Source organism: Nothoprocta perdicaria, unplaced genomic scaffold (genome assembly GCF_003342845.1).
Source record: "Nothoprocta perdicaria isolate Ctin4 unplaced genomic scaffold, notPer1 scaffold_5, whole genome shotgun sequence".
NCBI classification, from domain to species: domain Eukaryota; kingdom Metazoa; phylum Chordata; class Aves; order Tinamiformes; family Tinamidae; genus Nothoprocta; species Nothoprocta perdicaria.
In genome coordinates, this window is record NW_020455754.1 from 5,801,378 (window position 1) to 5,826,052 (window position 24,675).

The 24,675-nt window shown below is 39.7% G+C and overlaps 1 protein-coding gene across 1 annotated transcript in view; it reads left to right on the forward strand.

Moving 5' to 3' along the window:
* Positions 1 to 24,675, forward strand: part of LOC112954423 (transcription factor COE1) — a 98,256-nt gene that overhangs the window by 45,674 nt on the left and 27,907 nt on the right. Inside the window, exon 6 of the mRNA XM_026047616.1 lies at positions 22,479 to 22,567. Within this exon, the coding sequence (XP_025903401.1) occupies positions 22,479 to 22,567 (89 nt within the window). The remainder of the gene's footprint in view (positions 1 to 22,478; positions 22,568 to 24,675) is intronic.

Consider the following 24,675-nt stretch of genomic DNA (forward strand, 5'->3'; position numbering starts at 1 on the left):
CTGAAATGTGTTAAAGGAATTTCTAAGTTTCTGTAGGGGACTTCACTGTCTAGTTTCTAAATATGTGGATATTCTGATTAGGTGAATGCCACAGAAACGGCCCATTTATTAGAAGCAGCAGTCGCTATAACAACTTACCTTAGTGCCCTTTGATCCTGTGCCCTAGAAAGAAAGATAAGGCACTGTATTTTTGCTATAATGTAAAGCTGAATCCTAGGCTACTTGTTGCCACCGAAATATTTCATAGACTTTTCTGCTGAGCAATTTGATTGTCTTTTGGTTATATTCCTACTATTATAACTCATCCTTCCCGCACTTCTGCTGGATGCAAAATTCTTTGATTTCAGCCTGGAGCAGTGTGTAGGGTTTGCTCTGAGGAATTGAAAAATTGCTAAACTGTGGGCTGGATTGTCAGAGATGCCAGTGCACGTGGCATGCTGGCCCTGGCAAGGAAATCAGATGAGAATTTATAGTGCATGTGCCCGAGGCATGCTCTTGCACAGCACTACCTGCAAAATAGCCTCTCTAAGCCGAGCTTAATCCTTTGAGGTGCTTGTTAGTGGAGCCTCATTTCGTTTGGGCATTTTGTTACATAAGTTAATGCAGCTGACTCAGACTAGAAGTGCAGCGTGGATCTGCGCCTCCCCGGAGGCAGGACTTGGGCAGCCTCTCTTGCTTTGAGTTTTGTAGGAGCATCTCTATGCAGCYGGTAATACTTATCTAGCCTGGGTAGAGCTCGCTGACAGCAGTGACTGTGGAGTAGATGTGCCCCCAATATAGTCCATGTCTACAGATTCTGGCTTTTTTGCTAATATAGAGATAAAAGGAAAATCTTGTACTTGCAGCCTTTCATCTCAGTGGATGCAAGAGCAATTTATTGCATGGTGTGTGAAATTCTTTGTACTTTTCTGCTATCTTGCAAGAACTCACACAGGCTCTTCTGCTCTGTAATGAAGATATCAAGTGTGTCAGCAGTGTGGATTGCTGTGGCGTCTGGGTAGAGACACCAGAAACAGCTTAGTCCCAGTGTGGGCAGCCTCAATCCCAGGAGTTTCTCAGGCCAGCCTGAATCACTGCCGAGTTGCTTCGTGGTGCGGTTTGCAGTGTCCATCTTCAGTTTATTTAAAGCCGTTTTGAGTATTCCTGGATATAGTRCGCTGCAGTGGCAGCACAGATGTGTCCCCAAGGGTTGTGGTAAGTGGAGAGACGATTCACTGCTGGCATGACAAGAGCCATCAGAGGGAAAGACAAGCAGCTCAGAAAGGGAAGGAATTGTAACTAGGGTTTTAAATGATCTGAGACTTTTGACATATCTCCATGTTTACTTCATGCTATTGRTTGACTAATATTTTAGAGAAAGTAGAGAATTTTTAGAGTCAATCTGCACTAAAGTCTCTACAATCTCAGTAAAATTCCCCAAGATCTTSTAGCAAATATCTAGCATGACCCAGTTACTAGGTTGGAGTGTGCACACTTTGCAGCAAGGTCTTGGCGTGGCCATACCTGCTCTTCTTTCGTGCTTCAGTGTCTTCCTGTGCAGTCAAAGACTTACGTAGAAAAGCGCCATGACAATTCATGTCATTCATGTCTACTTTCTGTGCCCCCCCAAACATAATCTTTCACCTTTTTCCTGTTGGCATAAATTGTGGTTAACCTCTTTGCATCAGGAGTTGCAAACTTGAGCAGCTCTTGCATATGCACCAGGTGTCAGCATTGGTGGTTAGCAAAAGGAAACCCTGTTCTCAGCAGACAGAGGGTTAATTTAAAAAAAAAAAAAAAAAAAAAAGAGAAACGCCACATAACCAAGTAAGAAAATTATATTTTTAAGCCCCAAAGGAACACAAAATGCATATGGAACTTAAGATGTTGTAACAGTCCTCCTTCAAAAATATACAAAGCTGAAAGCAGTGCAAAACTCTTTATTTTAAATCCGTGAAAATTACAGTACAAAACCTGTGATRCCTATGAGTAATTGCAAAACTTGCCATCATTTTTTAGTACTACAGCAACTTGCATGGTGGATTTATCTCTTTTGAGCATGATATATTATTTTACGTTGTCAGTGCAGTGGTTAGAAACCCAGCAAACTAGGGGCCCTCTCTTGTGAGTTCTGGAAGGCGAACCCTCTGGTGATCTTGGATATCTATTTCAGAAGAGGACGAATCTCCCTTAACAATTTTTTCTCACTGTCCTCTGCCTGGAGGTGAGCTCCAAAGAGGTGGTCGAATAGTCTGTATAGCTTGAATATAGGTCGAATGGTCTGTATAGCTGAAACTAGCTCAGAAGAGTTGCATCCGTGATGATGCCGTGTTCTGCTTTATAGAAATATAATTTCTACCAAACGTGATAATGTCATAGTATTTTTTACAATTATTCTTCCCTCCCCCTCCCTTTTTTTATTTTCTCCCAAAATATATTCCCTCTAACTTTACTATAGGGTACTTTAGTTAGAAGACAGCAACTGACCAAGTGAAAACACAGTTTATGTGCTCAGGGTGTTCTACCAGGAGGCTTGCATTTGCAAAATGAAAAGCAAGGTTTTACTGCTAAAAGTAACCGTGAATTCATGTTGAAAGGTCATTTTTGCAAAGAAAATATTTTTTTCCAAAGGTAGGTTTCTGCCTGGTTTGATTGCTGCAAACAGAAGTTCTCTCCAAAATTCACTTGCATGTTTTGTGCCAGCTGCTGGAAATAGCAGTTACATTGTCGTTACTAAAAATAAGCCTTCAGAGTCATCATCCTGCAAAACAATAATATTTTTGTAGCTGACTTTTTTTTTTTAAATTTTGATGTGCATTTTGTTCCTTTATATCTTGCATTGAAATGTCCATGTCACTTATTTAGAAGGGGGTAAAACATGGCTCAGCTGTTTAACTTAGAGTCTATTTTCCCCTGCTAGTTTTGCTGCCTGTTATTGATAGAGGGAGCTCCCAGCGCTGTGCAGGACTATGGCAGGTCAGGGACAGAAACAGGAGCCTTTGCTAAGTATCTTTTGTTCTGGAATGAAGAATTTAGCTCAAATTTCCCAAAGACAAGGCCAGTCTGCACATCATTTCTCCGCCAAAGCTGCTCATCCCTGCATCACTTTCAAACTCTGTTAAAAAGACAAATGAGCCACCTTTAAATGGGGCCTAAAGGGAAGGATGGAATTGGCCCCCTCCCCTCTCCAATTTCCCCCTTTGGACCTTTTTTCACAGATGTTCATGCTGATTAGAGTTGGGAAATAAGGGTATTTTGAGGGCCATGAATATTCATTTGTTTTTTGGCAATGAATTTCCTCCAGTTTCCCTGTAGTGTTGGTTCCTTGTGAACCAGTGAGTTAGCTCAGGCGATCCATTTTGAGGAAAAACTCAGAGCATGTCATGGAAATTCAACTTTGTGTATATCTTTCCATGGAAACAAAGTTGTAAAATTTACTGTCAGTTGTTAGGAAAAAGAAAATATTCAAAACTCACAGGCATTTACCTAGGTGAACATTTGTAGCAAGCTACTTATTAATGATCTGTAAGGCACAGGTTAATCAGGGAAAAAAAAAAGCCATATTTGACAAATATCTCCAGCTAACAAGTTCGTTGGAGAACTCTGTAATGTCTCTTCAGGCAGTTAGAGAGAGGAAAAGATTTGTTAGGAATTATTTGCCCCACTGGTGTCTGCTTCCAAAGGAGTTGCTGGACTTGCTCTTGGGGAGCTCTAGGATGCCTAATTAGACTAAGCGAATATGAGCAGAAATCTATACAATCTATAGTATAAAATGCCAGGGATTATATTTTTCTGTTTAAATGCCTGAAATATTATAAAACACTGAAGGAACATTACCTCCTACCCGTCTGTTCTGTAATACCCACTATATGCGAGGGCAGAAATTGTAGCTGATACGTAGCTAGTTGCTGGGATATCACGATACTGTCTGTGAGCAGCCAGCTGGGGACACTGGGCCACGGGAGCTGGGCAGAAGTCCCTTGAGTTCAGTGGGAATCTCTACTATCCCTTCATATTACAAAACTGTGGTCCTTGGGATCCCTCCAAATCATCATTTTTCTGTGTAGTACCTTGGTACTTACCCTGCATATCCTGTGGAATAATGTACACAATTTTACAATAACTATGTAATTAACTCACTTTGCTACTCGCCTCTCCAGGGAAACTCATGCTTCTATTAATGCTATTAGGAAGGTCCTATGCATAGAACAAAGAAAGCGGTGCAGCAGATGAGTTAACATGATTTGATTTGCAGATGCTTTAAACACTTAGCAGGAGACAGCTACGGAAGCTAATTAAATCACTCTAAGGTGCACAGGATTATCTGCTTTGTAAGAAACAATTTYAGTGAATTATGGTCGCCCTTTAGCTGAGGGGAAGTAAAAAGCATATTTGTTTGGAATTAAATTTCAAGCACAAAGTGCCCATCAGACCTCTCTTTCCCCGTGCTTCTAAAACCCTCTCTTTTATTGTGCTCTAATATTCTAGGAATTTGAATTTTGCTTTTGCATGCTTTGTGGTGTTTCCAAGCTCCTTACGTAAAAATTTTCCTACTTAGCTATTGATTAGGATCTGCCTTTAAGCAGGGTATAGTGTCTCGAGTGAAAAATCATGTTGGTACATTCACTACCTCTCAGATACTGCATCTTATTTAGTGTACCGGAATTCCCAGTTTAAAGTAATCACAAAATTTATGGAGAAACGGATAAAAAAGGTTGTAAAATATCGATTTGGGGAAAATAATAACACAACTCATCTATAATAAGAAGAAAAATGAAGCAATAATTCAGGGGTATTGAACGGTTTGCTGCTGGAAGTATTGATCTGGTGCTTTAGTGTGCAACATCGCACCTAACATTGCAATGGAAGAAAAGCACTGCATTCCTCTGCTCATTATTTCCCAGACACTGTTGCCTTGTTACACCAGTCCCGCAGAGCTTGGATCTCTTGCAGGGAAAGAGAGAAACCCCCAAAATAATCCCAGACYTTAACATCTTCATGTCGCAGTCCCCTGCTGTAACACTCTGCAGAGCCGATGYCCCCGTGCGCCTCTTACCTCGTGGCAACCAGGTAGTTTGCTTTGTTGGAGCTCTTGCCCTCTTTGCTTTGCCACATGTATCACCTGTGTTAGACATAGCGATACCTCTATGTTGGTTTTTTTGATAGCACATAATYCGAGATGACGTAATTGAGGAAATATGCTTTCCTTAAATACTGATTTTCAGCAATCACATATAAAAATTGCTAATCTGGTTGCAAAGGTTCCTTATCATGGCAGTGAGCAGGCACCRCAAAAAGGACAGCAAAGGGCAGTGGGATTTTGAAATAAGCACCCCAACATTTCCACAGCATTAAGCTCCATCATGCAACATTGCTTCCCTGTTTAGCTGCTGACATCTGCAGAGGTGCGACACTTGATCGTTTGGCATAAATAACTGAACAGCAAGCATTTTRTAATGAATGCAGGTAAGGTCCAGCTGTGATAAAAACAGAGAAATTGGGTAAGGTTACAAATGTTAAAACTCTTAAATAGGAATGTTTTAGTATTTGTGAAGACAAGCACACATTTAGCTCTGTGARGGAGCGTTTTCACTTGCCTGCGAACTTACTGCGTCTCTCCTGATCGTTATAGGAGAACATGAGCCATGGCAGACGAGGGAGTTGGGAGCAGATCGAAGCTCCTGCAGTTGCAGTGCTTGTTGCTTGGTGCGATTTGCGCTGGATCCTCAGCATTCGTGCAGGAATTTGTGCTTCTCTCTCCATCCCGCTGGGTTTCCCCAGACTGGGAGGCATCGAGGCTTTGGCAGATGCCCTCCGAGTTTTGCACTTCGCTTTGCTGCGTGCTCCCGGTGCTGCCGACAGAAAGCATGCAATTGTTTTTGTAACCTAAATAACATTTCTAGTTTATAAACCCCGGGGGACAAATCACTGTCACGCTGGCAGGTGGAGATGGCGTGATGATAAATGACGGAGGTGCACGTTCTGGTTCGGTGGGGACACGCGGAGTGAGCGAAACCCTYTGCTCCTCAACTCCCTGCGCCAGCAGCCGGGAAGGGACGATTGCAATTGCTGAACGGTGGCCTCTGCCCAGGGTAGCATCGTGTCTTTCCGCAGCCCCGGGAAGAGATATTTCCTTGAGGAGGGGATCAAGGTATTTGTGGTGCAACATCTGTTCAAGGTGCTGCCAGAGCTTGTGTTCTTGCTGCCTTTGGTGATAGTGTTAGGGCAGGAAAAAAAATGCATATTACGGCTAGCCCAGGAAATGAATATGGCACAGGGTGACATCAGAGCAGCTCAGCACTTTCATTGCTGGCAGTGGTACGTGGGGATGTGTTTTGCAGAGGAGAGACTTGCGTGATTATTGGCCAATTAAAATATTCCTATGGAAAATGCTCCTAGGGAATATATGTAACAAAATCTAAAACTGCATGCAGTTCATCACAGTTATTTTCTTGAATTTGTGCAATAATTCTGTAATACATTCATCCATCCAGTTTACATGAATCTGGTAATTTGAATTCTTATTAAAATGACAGGGTTTTTTTTAATGGGGAGGGAAATAGTCTGATTTTTTTTCCATGCATGCCCGAATAATGAAAAATAATTTGCAGTAACATCCATTTAAAATGGGTCCCTTTAYTTACTAGTGCTTTTCAGAAATGCTGCACACTTTAAAACATTTTAAATAAAACATTGATAAGTGCCGTACATTACTAGTTAATATTCAATATTATTTTAAACAAAATCAGTGACAAATAATTGTTATCCTTCTCAATTCAAGAACATCTTTCCTTAGAAGCCTATGCATAAGTCAGTGAAAGTTCAGGATGATCTTCACGTCTTAAATGCTGTCTTGAACATGGGAACTTAACTTTCAAGCTCTGCAAATTTTGAGGGGATTATTGCGCGGACTGTGATATCCACAGCCCTTACAAGTAGTCTTGGCTGCCTTTTAGCGGACTTCCCATCTTGTGCACTGGTCTCCACCATCCCATTGCATGAGCTTGCCAACCTAGAGGGCTGCCGGGCTTGGGCCGTCTCCCAGTCCGTCTGGAGCTGAGCTCTCCCCTGCRCTGGCAGCGCCGGCAGAATTTGCTCCTCACTTTGCTTTATGCTGCTGCTGTCTAGTTCAGGGCATTTTCCACTTTCCTCTAAGATCTCTGTTGGTTGCTGATGGAATTTGGATAGCCTTTGTTTTGATTTAAGATCCTATTATTGCATTGTAATTATAGGTATGGGTACAGTAGGTAAAACTACATAGTGATTTGAGCTCCACATACCTCTTGGGCAAAATAAATATTGGCTCTGTCTTCTGTTGGCTTAGATTCTTTTTTTGTTTTGTTAGTTCCATGTAAGTATTTATCTAAGCCTTTTTAATATGGTCTGAATAGGGCTGCTTTTCATAGCACTTTGTCAATCCCTAGTACTCTCTGAGAGCAAAATGGTTATGTACACAGCATTTTCTTATTAGAAGATTTCCTGTGACACATGTATTCAGCTTGATTTCTTTTGAGCTCTAGTCTGGTAAAACAGACGGAAAAAGGCTGGAGCAATTGTATTACCTTGTTAAATTGCTTAGAGCATATTTAGATAAAGAATTACTCGATGCTTTTCTTAGTATGTTGTACATTTGCCTTTTCTTCACARTCATCTTTTCTGCATTTGGTACCTTGTTATTCTTATGATGCTGAAAGAGAAAGAAACAAACCCCTCTCCATAATTCACTCCAAAGAGAGCACCATCTCTTTCCATTTTCTTGTTAAAACCAAATTGTGTGCAATTTGTAGGAAATTGAAACCACATTTTTCACTTAACTTTCCAAAATTAAAATTTATGAGGGAAAAGAAGCAATAAAACAGTTACAATCTGGTCATCTATAATTATCTCTGTGGTTGGAGTAGTTCCACTTTTAAAGAAAGTGACACCAAAAGTTTATCAAGCTTGTGTCACTATCAAAAATTTCACTTCTCTTTTATTGCTTCAGACCACAAGAACTACTGAAACCATTATTATGTACTTGGAAATTATCTTGAGAAAGAAATTGGGTGATCTATAAAGACAAACCCTTTACTCTGAAAAACATAGAACAATATTTATCTTCCTTATTCATTTTGGAATATCAATGTTACTATAAATTTAACAAAGCGTGCTCTTTAAGTTGATTTAACGGAATTCGTTGTTAAAAAGCCTGATTTTCCTCTAAATCTATTTCCATGTGTGTGTTTCACATTATTCTTTTTCTCTAGCTGTTGCACTTCCCCTCCTCTGCATTAGTAACTCCCCGAGAACAATAGAAATGACAGCCCAGCGCCAGGAATCTCGACTGCTCCAGCTCTAGAATGGTAGTGGCACTTGCTTTAGTTTTCTCATTTTGCCTTTTTTTCTGTCTCTGAATTAAAATCAAGCCAAATGATGGATGCCCATTACAATCAATTGTTTCAGACAAGCTACCCAAAGTATTGCAGGATTCATTTACATTTAATCAAATTACACTTTATTTGCAATTCAAGGAAATGAGAACTCTGCAGTAAATCAAATATTTCCTCTCGTAGGGCCTCATTCAGCAGAAAATATCCACCGTCTTCTAGGCTGGTGCCTCGATGTTTGTAGCAAAGCTTCCAGTGGGAGGAGAGCTCGTGCCAACAAACCATCTACTGTGGTTCTTTTCAATGGTTTTGGGGGTTGTGGCCACCTACATATTTTCTGGTAGAAATGTGAACCATGTAAGAATGAAATTTAGTGAATTTAGGCCTGTTGGTGAATTTAGGCCTGTTGGTAATAGACTTGGATCTCTCTTAGTTCTCTTTGCAGGACCGCTGAGAAACACTTGCAAAGCATCTGGACTCTGGGAGGTTTCTCCTCCACAGGCTGACAAATATTCATCTTGCCACTGTAGGTTTTAGCTATCTTAATACGAAATTAATGGTAGTCATCATTACTTTTTAAAACCTCAGACTAAATTCTATCTTAAGGTAATATGACAGTATTAGGTGGATCTCCAATTATAGGATTTTAAGATGAAGTTAGAAAACTTTATTTATTGTTTTGCTTCAGAATGGGAAGTAAGTTTTGACTCACACAGCTCCTTTTTTTTCAGATTGCCATTGAAAAATTGTGACCAACAAGGCAACTGCTTTTTCTTTACCTTACCTTACCATACTTACTAGCTTGTCCTCGATATGAAGGAAGTTATCTTTCAGTCTCAGCCTTCCTTGCATGATTTTGGCTGTTAATTGCAGCTTGAACTTCAATTATGTCGAGTGCCATTTAGGTGCCTACAGGGATTTTAAACAGGCATAGGTACCTAAATGCTATTTCATAGGTACTTAAATTCTATGTTTATCTTAAAATGCAGATATAACTCAGGACTAGTTTAAATAACAGGGAATGTATAATATCATACAATGCAAAAAACAGTGTAGATACCTGACAAAGGCAAGTGGGGGTTACTTCAATCCTTCTATCATAAATAACAGATACCTTCATTGCCGGGACAATACCCTAGAAATGAGAGGACCTACAATTGCAATCCGGTTGAAACAGAGGTTTAATGCTTTAAAAGAATTCTGGCCTTATTGTATAATATACCCTTTAATCCAGTGGGATTGAAGATCCTAGCCCATCATAAATTGTGTTTTGCATGCTTAGTAGTTAGATGTAATAAAAGTTAACCTTGAGTACTTTCTCAAGAGTACTTGAAACTGAATTCTGCCATCTGATACTTGCGCCAGACTTCAGCACATCGCTGGCCATCATACATGGTTAGCTGAAGTAAGAAGAATGCTGCCTGCAGCATTATAAGGTATTTCACTATGTGACAAGCTTTAAAACAGATTTGGATTAGTCCCRTATCTCCTTTTGCCATCATTTCATATCTGACTATTTGAATGTTGAAAAATAATTTCTTTTTCCTTGTTTTGGTCTAGATGCTCAGAAGATGTATTGGATGTATTTGGTTTCCTTTTTATGTGTATTTGGCTTCTTTTTCACATGTGTTTCAGTATGTATTTTATAGTTATAATGAACTGGCGAAACAGCAGTTTTTGAAAGGTTCTCTGCCCAGCTGCTGATGCAGGCAGGTTACAGAACAAAAAGGGAGTGGGGAACAATGACAGATCTGGGTTGTCTTAGAAAGAGCAGGAGAATCCTACTGGATTTTTTGCCCATTTTTTTTCATGTTCCTTCCCTTCTGTTTGTACAAGAAGCAAAGTTTGGGAGCAGAAAAAAGTGACATTATATATTTCTTTGCTGTGTGGGGAAGGCATCTACCAGTTTGCAAGACAGACCCTTATTTGCAGCCATAATTGCCGTGTTGTTCCTGGATTTTGCCGTGAGCCGGGACACATCTGTTCTGAGGCAGCAGTGACCTAGCCCTTGCTTCAGGTCAGGGGCAGGGTTGTCCATTTTCTAAGACTGTGTACACAGGCATATACAGGACATGATAAAATGTCTATTATGAGATGCAGATAACACATTTTTATCTGCTCAACCACATATATAATGCCATACATACACATAACATTTAATATCTCAGTTAAGAGCATATTGTTAGGTCTTTGTTAAGTACCAGTGGAAAATTCTCACTTTCTTTTGTGAGACAATCAGTTACACAACCACACTAGTGCTTAATTTGACGGAGTGCATTGTCAGTGCCCACTTTTTAATCAATCAGCTACAACTTAGATTCATTTTGGATAATTACCTTTGCCACTAAACGTATGTCTTCTACTCAGTTAGGAAAGAGATTGCAGAGATTTAAAAATCAATAGTAGAAAAGTGAGTTAACTCCAAAGTGGGAACCTTCTCTCCTGAGAGGACCCTATAGCCTGGTCCATGCCCAGCTTGCTGTCACCAGCCACCATGACCATATGTGCTGCCAAGCCAGTGGCAAACAAGTGCAGCACCCCTTTCTCTGGCCTTGCCTTGTCCTCGATGGGCTAAGATGCTTTTAAAACAGGCGACCAGCTGCCAGGGTGATGGGCTTGGTGAGCAAACGTATCGTGGGGCCAGAAGCAGAAAGCTGCGCTTGGAGCTGCAGACGTGGATCACGGGACAGCAGCAAGCAGAGATGCCCCACACCTCTCTGGCTTGAAACAGCAGCAGCAGAGCGTTGCTTTGAGGAGACTAATTAACTTTGGCAGCCAGGTGCTTAATACTTTGGTCGCTCAGGGCTTTAGTGAGTTTGTTTAAGCGCATTCTTGCATGCTGCTGATGGACCCGTAAGTATATTTATATGTATTGCTTACTGCTTGGAAAGCTACAAATCAGCTACTTAGAAGCATGCCACTTCCAGGAAGATTAAAGCTAAATTCCCCCTTCTAGACCAAGCAATTTACAAATTGCTAAATTAGATGTTAACATTTTAATACTCTTTGTGTCACGTTTTCATCATCTTTGTTTTTTATCGCCTGATGGTACTGTTTGTGTTGGTTTTGGACTTTAAGACATATGAATATGATACACATATTTTGGTGGCAATTTTTTATAATGACAACGGTTCTCATGAAATCGACTAGAAACATAGTTTTCACTGAATAATATAATCCATTACACTCTGTTATGTTTTCTATTTTGAGTTGGATGGAAGGAGATTATTTGTTTTACTCAAGAGAAAACAGTACCATGTTACTCCGAGAGTAATTTATCGATAACATCAGAAGTCGGATATGAATATTTCTATAACGTGCCAATATTATACAGAAAAGTAGAACACAGGCCTAAATACATGATTACATTACCTGTGTGACCACTTCTAGTTATCCATGGCATCTTATATCTTCTGCTCTTATCTTGCAGCCTTTAATCTGTTTATTCTATTTCTGTCTTGAAGTGGGGAAGTCTTTTGGGAAAAATGAATGCTGTATCATCTAAAATACCTTTTTAAAATCCTATTAAAAGGAAAATGACTAATTTTGATGAGCGCCATTTGAGTTTAAAAAAAAAAAAAATAAATTGCATTCTCCGAAGGGTGTCAGGCAGTTGACAGCTGAGTGTGGAGAGGTGGATGGATGTGGTTACCACGTCTTGGTGGCCTGTGGCCAGCAAGGTTGTTTTGTGACATATCCCAGCCTCAGCAGTGTCCAGAGGAGAACCAGAGGTCAGTACCGTTCCTAGTGTAAATGAAACATCAGAAATGCTTCATAACTGGACGTTGGGTTTCTGTTTGGTCCCTTGACTGGAGTTGTCCAGRGTTTTGGAAGCAATCAGATTTATAGGCAAATAGCTGCACTTGGAGTGTTTTAATTTCCCTTCTCTTCTTCATTGGTTCATTCGCACAGGTACTTCGAATGCTAACTTCAGATGACAGAGAGAGGCAAGATGCCAAGGGGCTGAAACAGGCAGTTCTCTTGTGCCTGTGAGGCTGCAGATCCCGGCTCTCTGCTGTCTCCCCAGGCATCTTTGGAGGATACTTAAATAGTATTTGAGGGCAGAGCAGCAGGATTTGATTTGCCTATAATTGACTTGCAAGGTGATCCAGCACTGCCAAGTTTTCCGGAGCCCGCTGGGCCCTGGGGCACTAGTTTGGCCGGGAGCACAAGCTGTCGGCGGTGCTTCCGGCACCTCCGTCCGCTGCTGCATCCCGCATCCCGAGCCCTGYGCGGAGCGGAGCTGCCAGCTGAACTTCTGCACAAAACGGGGCTCTCGCGAGCCTGAAGATGCTCAAGTGCTCTGTGCATTCAATTAAGATGAGGTTCTCAGTTAACAGGCACCCTGGGAAGAAATGAGTTGCTTTCATTTCTGGGATTATGAGCACTTAATGAAGGAGACGTATCAGCATTCTGCCTGCGTTGCACGAGATAACCCTAAAATGCAGCGCAGATTTGCAGCTTACTTGTCTAGCAAAAAAGCTTGCCAGGTGAGAAGGCAAAATCAATGCGCAAATGAGTTCCTTTGCAGACAGCCTCACGGGGCAGATTGTAAAGGGTCGAGACATGCAAAGTTGCATTTTAATTTTTGTTTTTGCATTTTATTTTATGCTTTTAGGGAGGTCTTTTGCTTTGCTGGTAACTTGTCTATTTAAGATTATAATTCAAAACATAATTTAAATAATATTTACCATAGTCTCTCTATTGCACTTGCATTGTTAGCAAAATATCTGGGAAGAAAGATGGATGTATCTGAGTGAAGGCTGAGGTTTTGCTGTCTGACATGGGTATCCAAAAYATAGGCTAAGCTGGTAGTACAAATTTATGTAGTTCCAGAAAAATTAGAACAACAGGTCTGTTTTGCACCAGTTGAGGATTTGGGACAAAATAAATTAAATATCACTCTGTACTGGGACTAAATGACTCATAAACACTTTCAGGCAAAGCATAAGCRAAAGCAATGACAATGTATCTGGGAAAAGAGTGCTGGTCAGGATCATTGCAGCCACTTCAGGGGGAGGGAAAAAACAAATTAAAATTACAGTTACGAGCCCACTCTACCTTGGCTGTTGGTAGATGAGTTGTTCTATCTACTCCTTATTTGTTTACTGACCTCCTCAGTAACCCGCCTTGGTTAATTAATTAGTTTCAGTTAAATTACTTTCACATATGGTTAATTTTCCTTTGACCACCACCCAGCACCCTGTTTGATTGAATTAAGTCATGAACAGAGGCAATCAGTTTACTACTGAAGGAAAAAAAAAAAAAAAAAAAAAAGAAAAGGGGAAGGGGGGTCATTGATAAGGTTTGTTGTCATTTTCAAATTACCTTGGAAAGCAATTGAAGAGGCATTTAATCTGCTCCTGAGGTATGGCTAGTCCGTGCATGCCCGGCGACAGCGATACTGCATCTTTAAACAGGCTTGAGTAAGGTTTCCTTAACTAGGGAGCCTAACTCTGAGCTCTCCCCTGCCGTGAGCCCTAAGTTGCTTGTAGGCTTGTTCTAGAGAGTAATAAGTATTGTTGTTTAGCAATTGTGTTGTTGAAATTCAGCTCCACTATGTCTGACAGTATTTATCTAAAATACTTTCCCTGGTGCGTGCTCAAGTTCCAGTAAACCGTGTCTTATTGTGCGACCTTTTCATTTTCCAGTGAAAAGGGATCAGCTCGTCAGATAAAAGCTACAAGCCGGAGTACAGGAAAAATGCGTGCTCAGAAAATCCGAGCATGATTGAAAACAAGATGTGTTAAATCAATGCAGTTTATCGCCTGCCTATTCCTGGCAATTGCTGTTCTAAGCTCATTCTGAGCACACACTAGATGATAAAAGTATAGTGTCACAGTGCTCACTGGGGTGTGAGGGCAGGCAAACATGTTTATCAGGCAGGCTGCTATGATTTTTTTTATACCCTTGATAACAGTTATTGTCAAAAATTTTCGCAAAAAAAAAAATCTGAACAACTATAGAAGTAGGTGATAGAAATGCTGCTGAACACTCTCAAATTACACATTTCTCTTTAAATGTTAGAAACCAAGCAACAGCAGACCCATCTGCTTGTATTTTAAACAATTTGCTGCATCATCCAGAATACAGCTCAAAAGGTCCTTTTGCTTTTGAGTGAGTAGCCCTCTGACTATGTCATGTTGAAAAATCAAAATTATCTTTATTTCTAAATGTTAATTTTGATTTTTCTTTATTTCTAAATGTTGTTTGGAAACTACTGTTTGCTCAAGGAATTTAATCTTAGAGAAAAGGTTAAAGGCCTAAATTAAGCTTCACAGAGGGTCATTCTGTTCCAAGAACATCACACCTATAATGTTCATTACAGTAAGGAACAATTTATTTTGTTTTTATGATTCAGATCTACTTTTTCTTCTCTGTGAATCTCCCTTGCAGAGATTTTGGAGGTAATAGCTGGTGGTATTCCAATTTTCTCTTTTAAAGATTTGTTTTTGCTCTGACCTCTGTACAACAGTATTATACAATTTTGAGAAACAGCCAAATTTAAGCWAAGATGCTTTCTAATAGGAATGACTTTGGTATTCAGACAAGCAACTGTGTTTTTCATTCATGCATCCTCCCTCCCCCCCTTTTTTTTTTTCTTTCATAATTTGCACAGAAAGATCACAAATAACAGGACTGAAAGAGTGAGAGGGAGAAAGGCAACACTAAAAGGAAAATATTTTTACATATCAACATATTACAACAATGGGATTCAATGCTGTATACTTTGAAGTAGTCAGTGAAGGGTAGCAAAAAAAAACCCAACTTCATATATGTTGTATAAAATTCTCTCTGTGAAATTCTAAAAGCACCTGCATCTACAGTGCAGAATTTGAGGAGTCCATGAAAAGGAAAATGTTGAAAATAAGTGTATTAGAAAATGAAGAGAGTTAGATGAGGTGACATTTTAGCATTTCCTKCAGCCTATATGGTACCTCTTTGCATCTGTTTCTGAGCCAAGAGTTTAAAAATAAATACAGTGTCTTTATTTTTTTCAGTGTTTTTAAGTAGACCTAAATATAGACTTTCTGGCTAACTCTAGGCACATAGTCTTTCACACGTTGGCTTTGTATTCTTRTGCTTGTGTGTATGTGAGCAAAGGTGGTCCATTGAGAGCTGGACATTTTCAGTATTTTTTTCGCTACACATTCATGTGCAATACCAGAATGTGCCTGACAAACAGGAAGATATTCACATATAAACGCTGCTTTTTTYCCCCCTTTTTCATCATGACTGCCAAAGATGCATCAATTAACCCAGATGACTGGACAAAGTAACCAACACACATTAATGTCCTTCTGGCCCTCTGTATTTATATCCCCTGTGAGTTCCACCAGCCTGTTCTGAAATTGGTGTGTTTAAATTTCAGAAGCTTGAAASTGGACTCCCTCAAGGCCAAATCTCTCCTATTAGACAAGAGATCAGTGCAGTCAGAGGCAAGAGCAGGAATGACAAAGCTCAGAAATTGTTCACCTTTTTTGTTTTTCCTTCCAAGCCAGATTGCAGGTTGCTAAGAGTGAACAGTCAATTTACTTTGAGAAAGCAACACATGATCTTCACTAGACAGATACAGTAATTTCATTAACTTTCATAAAAAAGATTTGGGCTCAAGACATGCATTCCTTGTATCTTGAGAACCCCCACTGGTTGCAGAGACCGGGCTAGGAGGGAAGGGAATGTCTCCTCTGGTCCTTCGTTGCAGGAGAAAAATTGTTATCAGGAGGCAAATACCACGCTGTTTGTAATAACACTGATGAACACAGTGGAGCTGCCTCGAATGCTGAACTATTGCATTTGTAGTTCCAGTAAAGAGCAGTCACTAGGGAAACTCAGAGATCCAGGTGTGCAATTTATCGTTTGACTCCGCTCTGCGTTTTGCTTATTGCTTGGTACGTGCACGTGGTATTTATTTGGACATTACGCTGCAGTAAAATACGAGAATTACATTTTGACTATCTCTATCTCTTTCAATTTCCAATTAAGAGAATTACCTCATGTCACACGATGATTTAAAAAGTGGAAATTAAGTGCACAAGACTATATTTAAGTGAGGGAGCACTGAGGGCATAAAGGCAAGGAAAATCTGAGTTAGCCCTGGCAYGGCCTTCCCAGCTCCAACCTTTCTGCACAGGCTCTGGCTGTCCCACCCACTTCCGTTTTCCATTGCTTGTGGGAATAAACACTCCAGGGAAAGTCAGTGGAAAAGAAACTTTATAAAAAGCAAGCCAGATTCACAACAACAACAACAAATAGCTCAAATGCTTGCATGTTTTCATTTAACAATTTTTAATTAGCATCGGGATAGTCTTTTGCAGGGAGATTTACAAAACAGACTTTTTTTTTCAGTTTTTAGATTTTTTTTTTTTCCATTTGATGAGGTAGTTTTGAAGTGGTGTTTTTTTTTGCTGTGCTCTTTGTAGAGCAAGCCTAAAGAGCCCACTACTCACACGAGCTGTGAGGCAGGGTTTACTTGTTGGTTTGTAATGTCATCAGCTCTTAGCATTGCTATTCTGCAGGGCCATCACAAGGCAATAGAGCATCTAGWGCTTGCTCTGAATATGGTCTGTTGTGTCCTGTCTAAAGCAGGTACGTGTTGGAGTCAAGGATTTATCTCTGTGAGAGTTGAGGTCTTCTATGACTCTTCCAGAGCAGGGAGTCAAAAGCCAGAGCCTGTCACATAACTGCTCTCACTTGGTGCTACTCGCACCCCACCTTGCTGGTTTTCAGTGCTGTGGAGATAGGTGCATGTATCTGACATACAGCTGTGAGTGCAGATCAGAAAGGAAGAGAATTGCTTCTAGAAGTGGGCATCTAAAATGCAGTAAGAGAGGTCAAATGTTGAGAAAAGGAACCCTTATCTTAAACTTACTCTGAAGTTGTTACGGTTGCAAGACTCCTATTGAAGAGTCTGCTGCTTCCTAGCTGTCCTTGTTTTCATTTAAAATAATTTTCTGAGTTTTCAGATGTTCTGGCAAGTGCCTTAGTTGGTCACTGGATACAGAGAGATGCCTTATATGTGTTCTTGATGATCATTGCTGTAACTGTGCAGCAGGACTTTTGTTAAGGAATTCTTCCTGCTCCTCTGTAGCTATGAGGTGTTGAGGCATGCAACCTTGTGTTTGCTTTTGCGTTCTCCTTATGGGCACGGAGTCGATTTCTGTTTAGGTTTTGGTGAAATTCTGTCATCAGCCAAGGAAAAAAAGCCCGAAAGATAGCCACAGAAAAAAAGCCCCTAAGGTCCCTTTCTGCATCTCTCTGACCTTACAGATCAGGAGACCTCTTGATAGAGGTCTAGTTCTGTTCTGGAGACAGAACTCTCACCCACTATATGTTCCCAAGATAACCTATGGATCTTCAGTGTACCACAGGGATACTCACTGTGGGACATTGATTCCCATGTGCAGCCTTTCCCTATGAGTCTCACTTACWACAAGGAAGGTCAGATTTCTCTTCTGGGATAGGGGCTGTCAGACCCCTGGACCTTTGGCCAATTTGTTTGCAACCTCTAGTCTTTTGCAGTAGCTTCTTTGCTTTTGTCATTTGAGTCTCTCTCGCTCCCTCGCTCTGCTTGCAGCCTTGATGCTGGCTGCAGCCACTGGAGAAGAAAATGGGAAGTTCATAGGTCTAAGTRCTGCTTTCTCATTGGTTTTGGGTCAAGCAGACTGAAAAAGAAACAAAGGGCGAAAAATAGAAAGAATAAATGAAACCATGAATGCATGGGAAACAAATTAACTGAATATGTTTCACGTTCTGAAATATTTCCATAATGCTTCTATGTAGTGTGTGTTTATTTTTCTTTGAATAATAATGTTAAAATGTGTCTAATTCAATTACTCTGTGCATTTGCTGAATGAGTTTTCCTCGGTGAAGRGTTCTTCTACACTACCCCAAGCTACGAATTCCATATGATATTTGAACAGRTCCTTTTAATTGCTGATATTAAGTGTCGATCATTCTGCTGTAAGTTGGCAGCGTGGCCAGAGAAACAAATTCCTCTCTCGGATATATCAGACAGTCATTCAATTAACAACCAAAGCTTTATTGACACAGTAGGAATTCATTATGTGAAATATTAAAAAAAATTCCTCTACCGACTAGTTATGAAAAAAAAAGAGAAAGAAAGAGACTTTTTAAGGTGGTGGATCATCTACATGTAGTTATTATAATTAATCAGTGCAGGGTTTGAAATTATAGTCATGGTGGAAACAGTTTTTGCAGATGTATAAGCAACATTTCTGTTGAAAAATAAGTTAGACTTTGAAAAGATGAATATAATGTATGCATCCTATTTCCATAGGCATTGTGCATTTTCTTGATTAAAAGCCTAAGATTTTATGAGTTACGGCTTTAGACTTGCTGCTTACAGAGCTTCATGGCTTGTTCTGCTAGAGTCTAATTTGAAAGAAAGTTCTTCCTCAAGGGTTTAAGAAGTAATTCATAAAATGGTAAGAATAATAAATATTGTGCTTTAACTCATACACTGCGATAGATAGACAGATTTTGTACACCTGGGTGTAATTTTAGTTAATTCACACAAGAGACAGGCTGAAAGTTTATTGTTTGGAAGGAGAAAAATGGCTTAAATCTTGTATTTGCAAAAATGATTATATTAGTTTAAATGAAAATGCTACTCTATTAATGGCTTCAATAAGCTTTGCATTTGGAGAAGTATTTTAATAAAAGTTGCCTGAAGTTTACTGCAACTTAAAATATGTAAGTGAGGGAAAAGTACTTACTTTGATTTATATGTCTTTTGGAAGTGTAATTATTGGCTTTTTACTCACCTATGTAAAACAATGTACTTTTGTAAATGGATTTCTGGCCACTTTACTCCTTTTTTTTCCCCACATAAAAAGTAAGCACTGTCAATCAAAGAATTTTAAGGTTTATTTCCTCTTTAGAAATGATTGATAGCCTTTTAGATTTACAAGTTGACAAGTTAAAGGGTTCTATTGGTATAATTATGTACTAAATTCACAGTCTTTCAATTTAAATGTCCTTTTAAAACTGCAAGATTATCATACCTGTATTTTGAAAAGTGGGCCAGTCAGTTTGGGTTGGTATACAAATTGCTTCCATTAGCCTTGGGACATATTTGAATTTAATACTTTTTTTTTTTCTTTTAGTTAGTARTACTTTCAATAGTACTTTTAAAATTTAGGGTAATGGGAATGCATTTTAAGTACAGTATGTGTAAGCTTGTTTTTAACGTATGGATGTCAAGAACACAAATAGAGAGTTTGAAATTCTTATTGATTCCTTTCCTTTTTTCTTTTTTTTTTTTTTTTTTTCCCCCCAATCACAGGGGAAAATGTTTAAATTAGAGCACTAGGAAACATATCACTGGGAATGGACTTGAGACTTAGATACTGCTCTTGTACAGCCTCAAGGCAGAGACAAACCCCTCCATGAACGCCTTCATGATACCCCCCGTTACCTGCTCTGAGTGGTGGACAGCACACCAACATTTCCCCAATGTAATGAGATCAAAGTCTGAACTTTTTTTTRTATTTAATTTTACTGTTTGAGTTTGGCTAGCAATGGACACAGAAACTAGCTTGGCCTTGATTCTGAGGTTGAGGTTAAACACTGAAATGAAAGTTTTTCATGGAGAATGACTAATTACATTTGATTTGGATTATAAATGCAATGAGGACTGGAAGTCTGACGCAGTCCAGTCTGTAGGTAGATGTTCAGGCAGCTAAAGATTTCCTTGCTCATTTTACCTAAGATTGCAAATTTGGTATGTTTATGGACTAACAAGTGATATTTGGAAACTACTGTTTGGGACTCCGTCCTGCAAATTGCTCTGTGCAGCCTTTTTTCTCTACTAAAGTAAAGCTGAAGCTATCTGGAGCAGAAAGTTTTAAGTATCTCTCAGAGGATGCTTGATGCCTTGTGAGATTGGACCATAAAATTAACATTTTTTTTGGTCATTTAGTTCAGAAAATACTCGCAGGAAATACTCTGTGGATTTCAAATGTGTTGGATGTGTGGGAAGATATGAGAAAATGACTGCTATCTCTGGGGGGGATTTCAAAACTGGCCTCCATTTATAACATTGCAGAATTTAGTAACTACTTTCCCAAAGGATGTGAGGAGAAAATAGCCATAAACTAGACTGAATTAGAGAAGAAATACATTTGACAGAACCACGCTAAAACCTTCTAACATATTTGCAAAAGAAATGTAAATTAAAACTGTTGGGATTTTTTATTTTCTCAGAGCACAGCTATTTTTTATAATAAATACAAATGGCATTAAATTAATTTATTGAAAAATTTGAGAAAGCTCTAAACTAGATGGTTCCACAATAGGAGGACATGTACAGAAACTCAAAGGTAATGGAACTGGGGATTTACAAACAAAGGTAATGTGATATTTTCTGTAAAACTACAGAACAAAGTGGCCAGTATGTGACCAATGTGAAAGGAAAAACTTGAAAAAAGGTCCAGCCATTTAAAAAAGAAGAAAGCCTCAAGCAGAGGAATAGCAGTATTCTCATCCCTTCTATATGATGACCTGAATATAAATAAAATGTCAACTACAGGTATTACTGATAAAAGGAAATAAATGAAAAAAAAATTGAAGAGGCTGGAGGCACCCATGGATCTTTGGGGAAATCAAAAACTTCAGGGAATAGCACCTCCTGCAAGGTTTCTTGCCTGATGTTATCATAATGCTCTAACAGTCATTTCAGGATATGCTCAGATGATTCCCTTTAGAAATCAGAGAAAGGCTGAGATTGTGCGTGGCCTGTGTGCAGCCCTAGCTAGTTGTCGTGAGCTGCAGATTGGAGCTTGCTTCCCATATTCCACCTTTTTTCTGCTTTGATTTTCACTAGCATTGCTGGCCATCATTTACAGCATCAGGATGTATTGAAGGTCCATGAGGATGTAAAATGCTAATTTGGTTGTCAGAAACCCCATCCATTGTAGAATTACATTTCAAAAATAATAATTTATATTCAAAAATATATTTTAAAAAAGGATTCTCTTCCCAACAAAAATAGAAAGTTTTATATTAAAAAAAAAAAAAACCTCGACTCAAAAAAAATCCAAATTGATATGAAAAATCTCATTGTCTCTGCTGGCAAGAGAGAGTCAAGATATACTGTTGTTTAGAGATGCTTGAGAACACTTGACTCTTGTTCCAGTTCACCAAGGCACTTAGGAAATTTTAAGCACACTTTGAAGTCTCACTAACATCTGAGTTCTAAAGTGATCATATGACTGGAAATATAGCTAGGAGGTCATTCAATGCAGTCCCCTGTAATTATAGGCAATCATATAAAAAACATAATATGCTCAAATTTGCTTTGCTGAAAGCAAATGGGTTTAAGTATGTGCTTACAGATAAGCATGTGCTTAAAGGCTGGGCACAATCAGAGCTTCGATTAAGTGCAGGCAGACCAACATTTTCATGAAGATTAAAGTATTCCACTTTCCTCATTTCTCTACTCCATTTTCCTTGACAAGCACTGGAGAAAGACAAACTAACAACACAGATGAATTATCTTAAAATTTATTAAGTCTTGTGGATTAGTTTGCTTAGTGCTGTTTGAGGCCTGAGCTGCGCTACTGAAGTCAATAGGAACTATGTCATTTACTCCATTTTGATGAATAAAGAATAAAGCCTCTGCCAAGACAAATGTGTGTAGCCCACAACAAAATTATATGTGATCATTGCACATGGAGCATATTAAATGTATAATAGAATCTGGAACAAGAGGGACTCCCTAATGGTTAGTTCTTTTGTTTTCCAATCACAAGGGACCTTCCTTGTAACATGAAAACAGGGAAGAAATCCGCATGAAACACCGAGTGCAAAGCATTTATCAAATGAATTTCATTGTGGCTCTTGGAGATAATGATCGCTTCCTATTTGGAAGATGCAAACCAAAATTTTCAGCGCCGCTGTCACAGGCGCTCGAGTGGGAAGGTTTATGTTGCTGTTTGATGCAAAGCCTCGGAACTARCCTCAAACAGTGTTTGAAGCACAGCTTCACAGTCGGCTTCAGCGAACGGAAATTTTGCTGTGATCCCTCGCAGGTGTCGCGGTGCGCTGCCGATTGGTAAGGGAGCTGCGTGCTCTGCGTTTGTCACATCATCGTGGTGTTTGTTGTTTCAGCTCTGAACGAACCCACCATTGACTACGGTTTCCAAAGGTTACAGAAGGTTATCCCCCGGCACCCTGGTGACCCCGAACGCTTGCCAAAGGTCAGCACAAAGTTTATTGTTTTATTAAATATGTCAAAGCTGCCTATTGCATGTTTTTGTCTGAAAGTAAATCCTTTCGTATTTTAAACTGACAATGTGGGACCCTTTGTAAATGTAATGATCTGGGTACGAAACCCAGATCATGACCAAGAAAGCCTAAAAGAGTGACTTTCATTGTACACTTATGAGACTTCACAAGTGACTCAACTACTCCTACCTCTCTTAAGAGCCAACTAGTCTCGGTATTCAGAAATACTTTAAAGAAAAACACCTTTTTGGCCAGCATTTTGGAACTTGAGTAGCTTACTCATAGAAGCTACTTACGATAGTAATTTTGAGAACTTCACCACTGATAAACGCAAGTCATCCAGATCTTTGGTGAATGTGTGTCTACTACTCTTGTATCATGGGCTGGTTTAAAATAGTAATAATATGCTGTTTTATTTCAGGATCTCAGGAAATATTAGAGCACTGCATGAATGCTATGATTGCAATAATTTTGTGTTGGAAAAAGGCGGGGTGAATTTTTWAAAAATATTGTCCGTTACAGTACAGGCAGGAGTATTGAGCGATAGCATATATGGGCTGGAGTCACTGTGTATGACCAGCTGCTACGATGTGTTGTTTGTGCTCTGTTATGGCTACTAGTGATTGAAATGAGCAGACGAATAGACAAGGAGTGTGCMGTTGAAGAACACCATCATCAGCTTCTGCAAAGGTACCTGGTGTTTGCATTTGTCTAGTGCAAGGATTAGGAGCCTGAGCACTGCACCATGTGAGACTGCAGAGCTGACACATGAAGCAGACTGGCTTTCGCTGACACCTCAGGCCAGCTGCCCAGAACAGTGCACATCTACTACTGTGGTTTTCAGGAGTGGGATAAATCTCATGACCTTCCTTTCATAATCTCCTGAGCTGTGGGCTTTCACTGGGGATTGTTGTGGACATTGATTAGTTAATGCTTCTGAAAGGTTTCAAAGGTGAGACGAGTACATGAACATCATAACTTATTTTGTTTTGTTTCTTGACAAAAMTAAAATTCAGAATGCGATTTTTAGCAGGCTTGTTCTATCTGTTATCTTTGCTTAGGGAGGCTTTTGGCTGTGGATTTGGAGTTGATGATGTGTTGTCCTTCTTTCTATCCTCCAGAGAAACATTCTGTCCTGGAGGGTTACATTTTACTTTGGCTCTGTTCATGCTCTACAAGCTGTCCCGTTCTCTGACTTTTGGACAGATTTGCAGTAGGAGTTTGTAACACAGCTTTCATAGCTTATCAAATTTCTCTCTAGTGGTGCAGCCCTTTCCAAAGAAAGAAAGTGCCCTTCTGTAGGGGATTTTTTTTTGTCTCTATTGTGCCACTGCAGCCAAGGATGTACACAGAGAGAAGTTGTTTCTTAGAGAATAATACAGTGGTATTCTCTATGCACTAGGTATTTGCAAGGCTGAAAGAAGAGCTGCAGAGTTTCCTTAAATGCGATGCTCCGGCTGATGAGTAGATGGCCATGCCTTCTATTTCTAAATGAGGGGCTACAAGTAAAATATCACTGAGCAGTTACAGGTCAGGTTCTGCAGTGGGGATGTAATGCATCACAGATTTCTATAGGATCTGGCTCCCTTTCTGTCACCCAGGTCACCGAGGGGCTCCCCAGCAACGGTCATTCCTGCTGGTTGGATCCTGCAGGGATGTAGCTATGTGGCTGAGCAGCTTCCCCCTGCCCTGCACACACACAGATAACCACAGAAAAATAGGCAGAACAAAGATCCTTCTGATGTCATATCCTGACTCCAACATGCAGCAGGTTTTTGTGGAGAGAGTATCAGAAAGACGGTCAGTACAAAGGGATCTGTCCCCTTGTTTACCCTAATGATTTCATTTTGAGTATATTTTCTAGGTGCCTTTTCAGGTCTCTAAATAAAGGAAATTTGTTTTTAAGCGTGTAGACTTACAATCTTGACCAGTGTAAATTTGCTAGCCRAAAATAAAAGGTTCCTATTTAAAAGACTGTGCAATTTAAGAGGATAAAGAAGCATCTTTGTGTAAGGCTAGAGGGATAGAGGGTGAAAAGGACCTATTTTAGGGGCAGAGGGTGTTTCTTATGTGCAAGCTT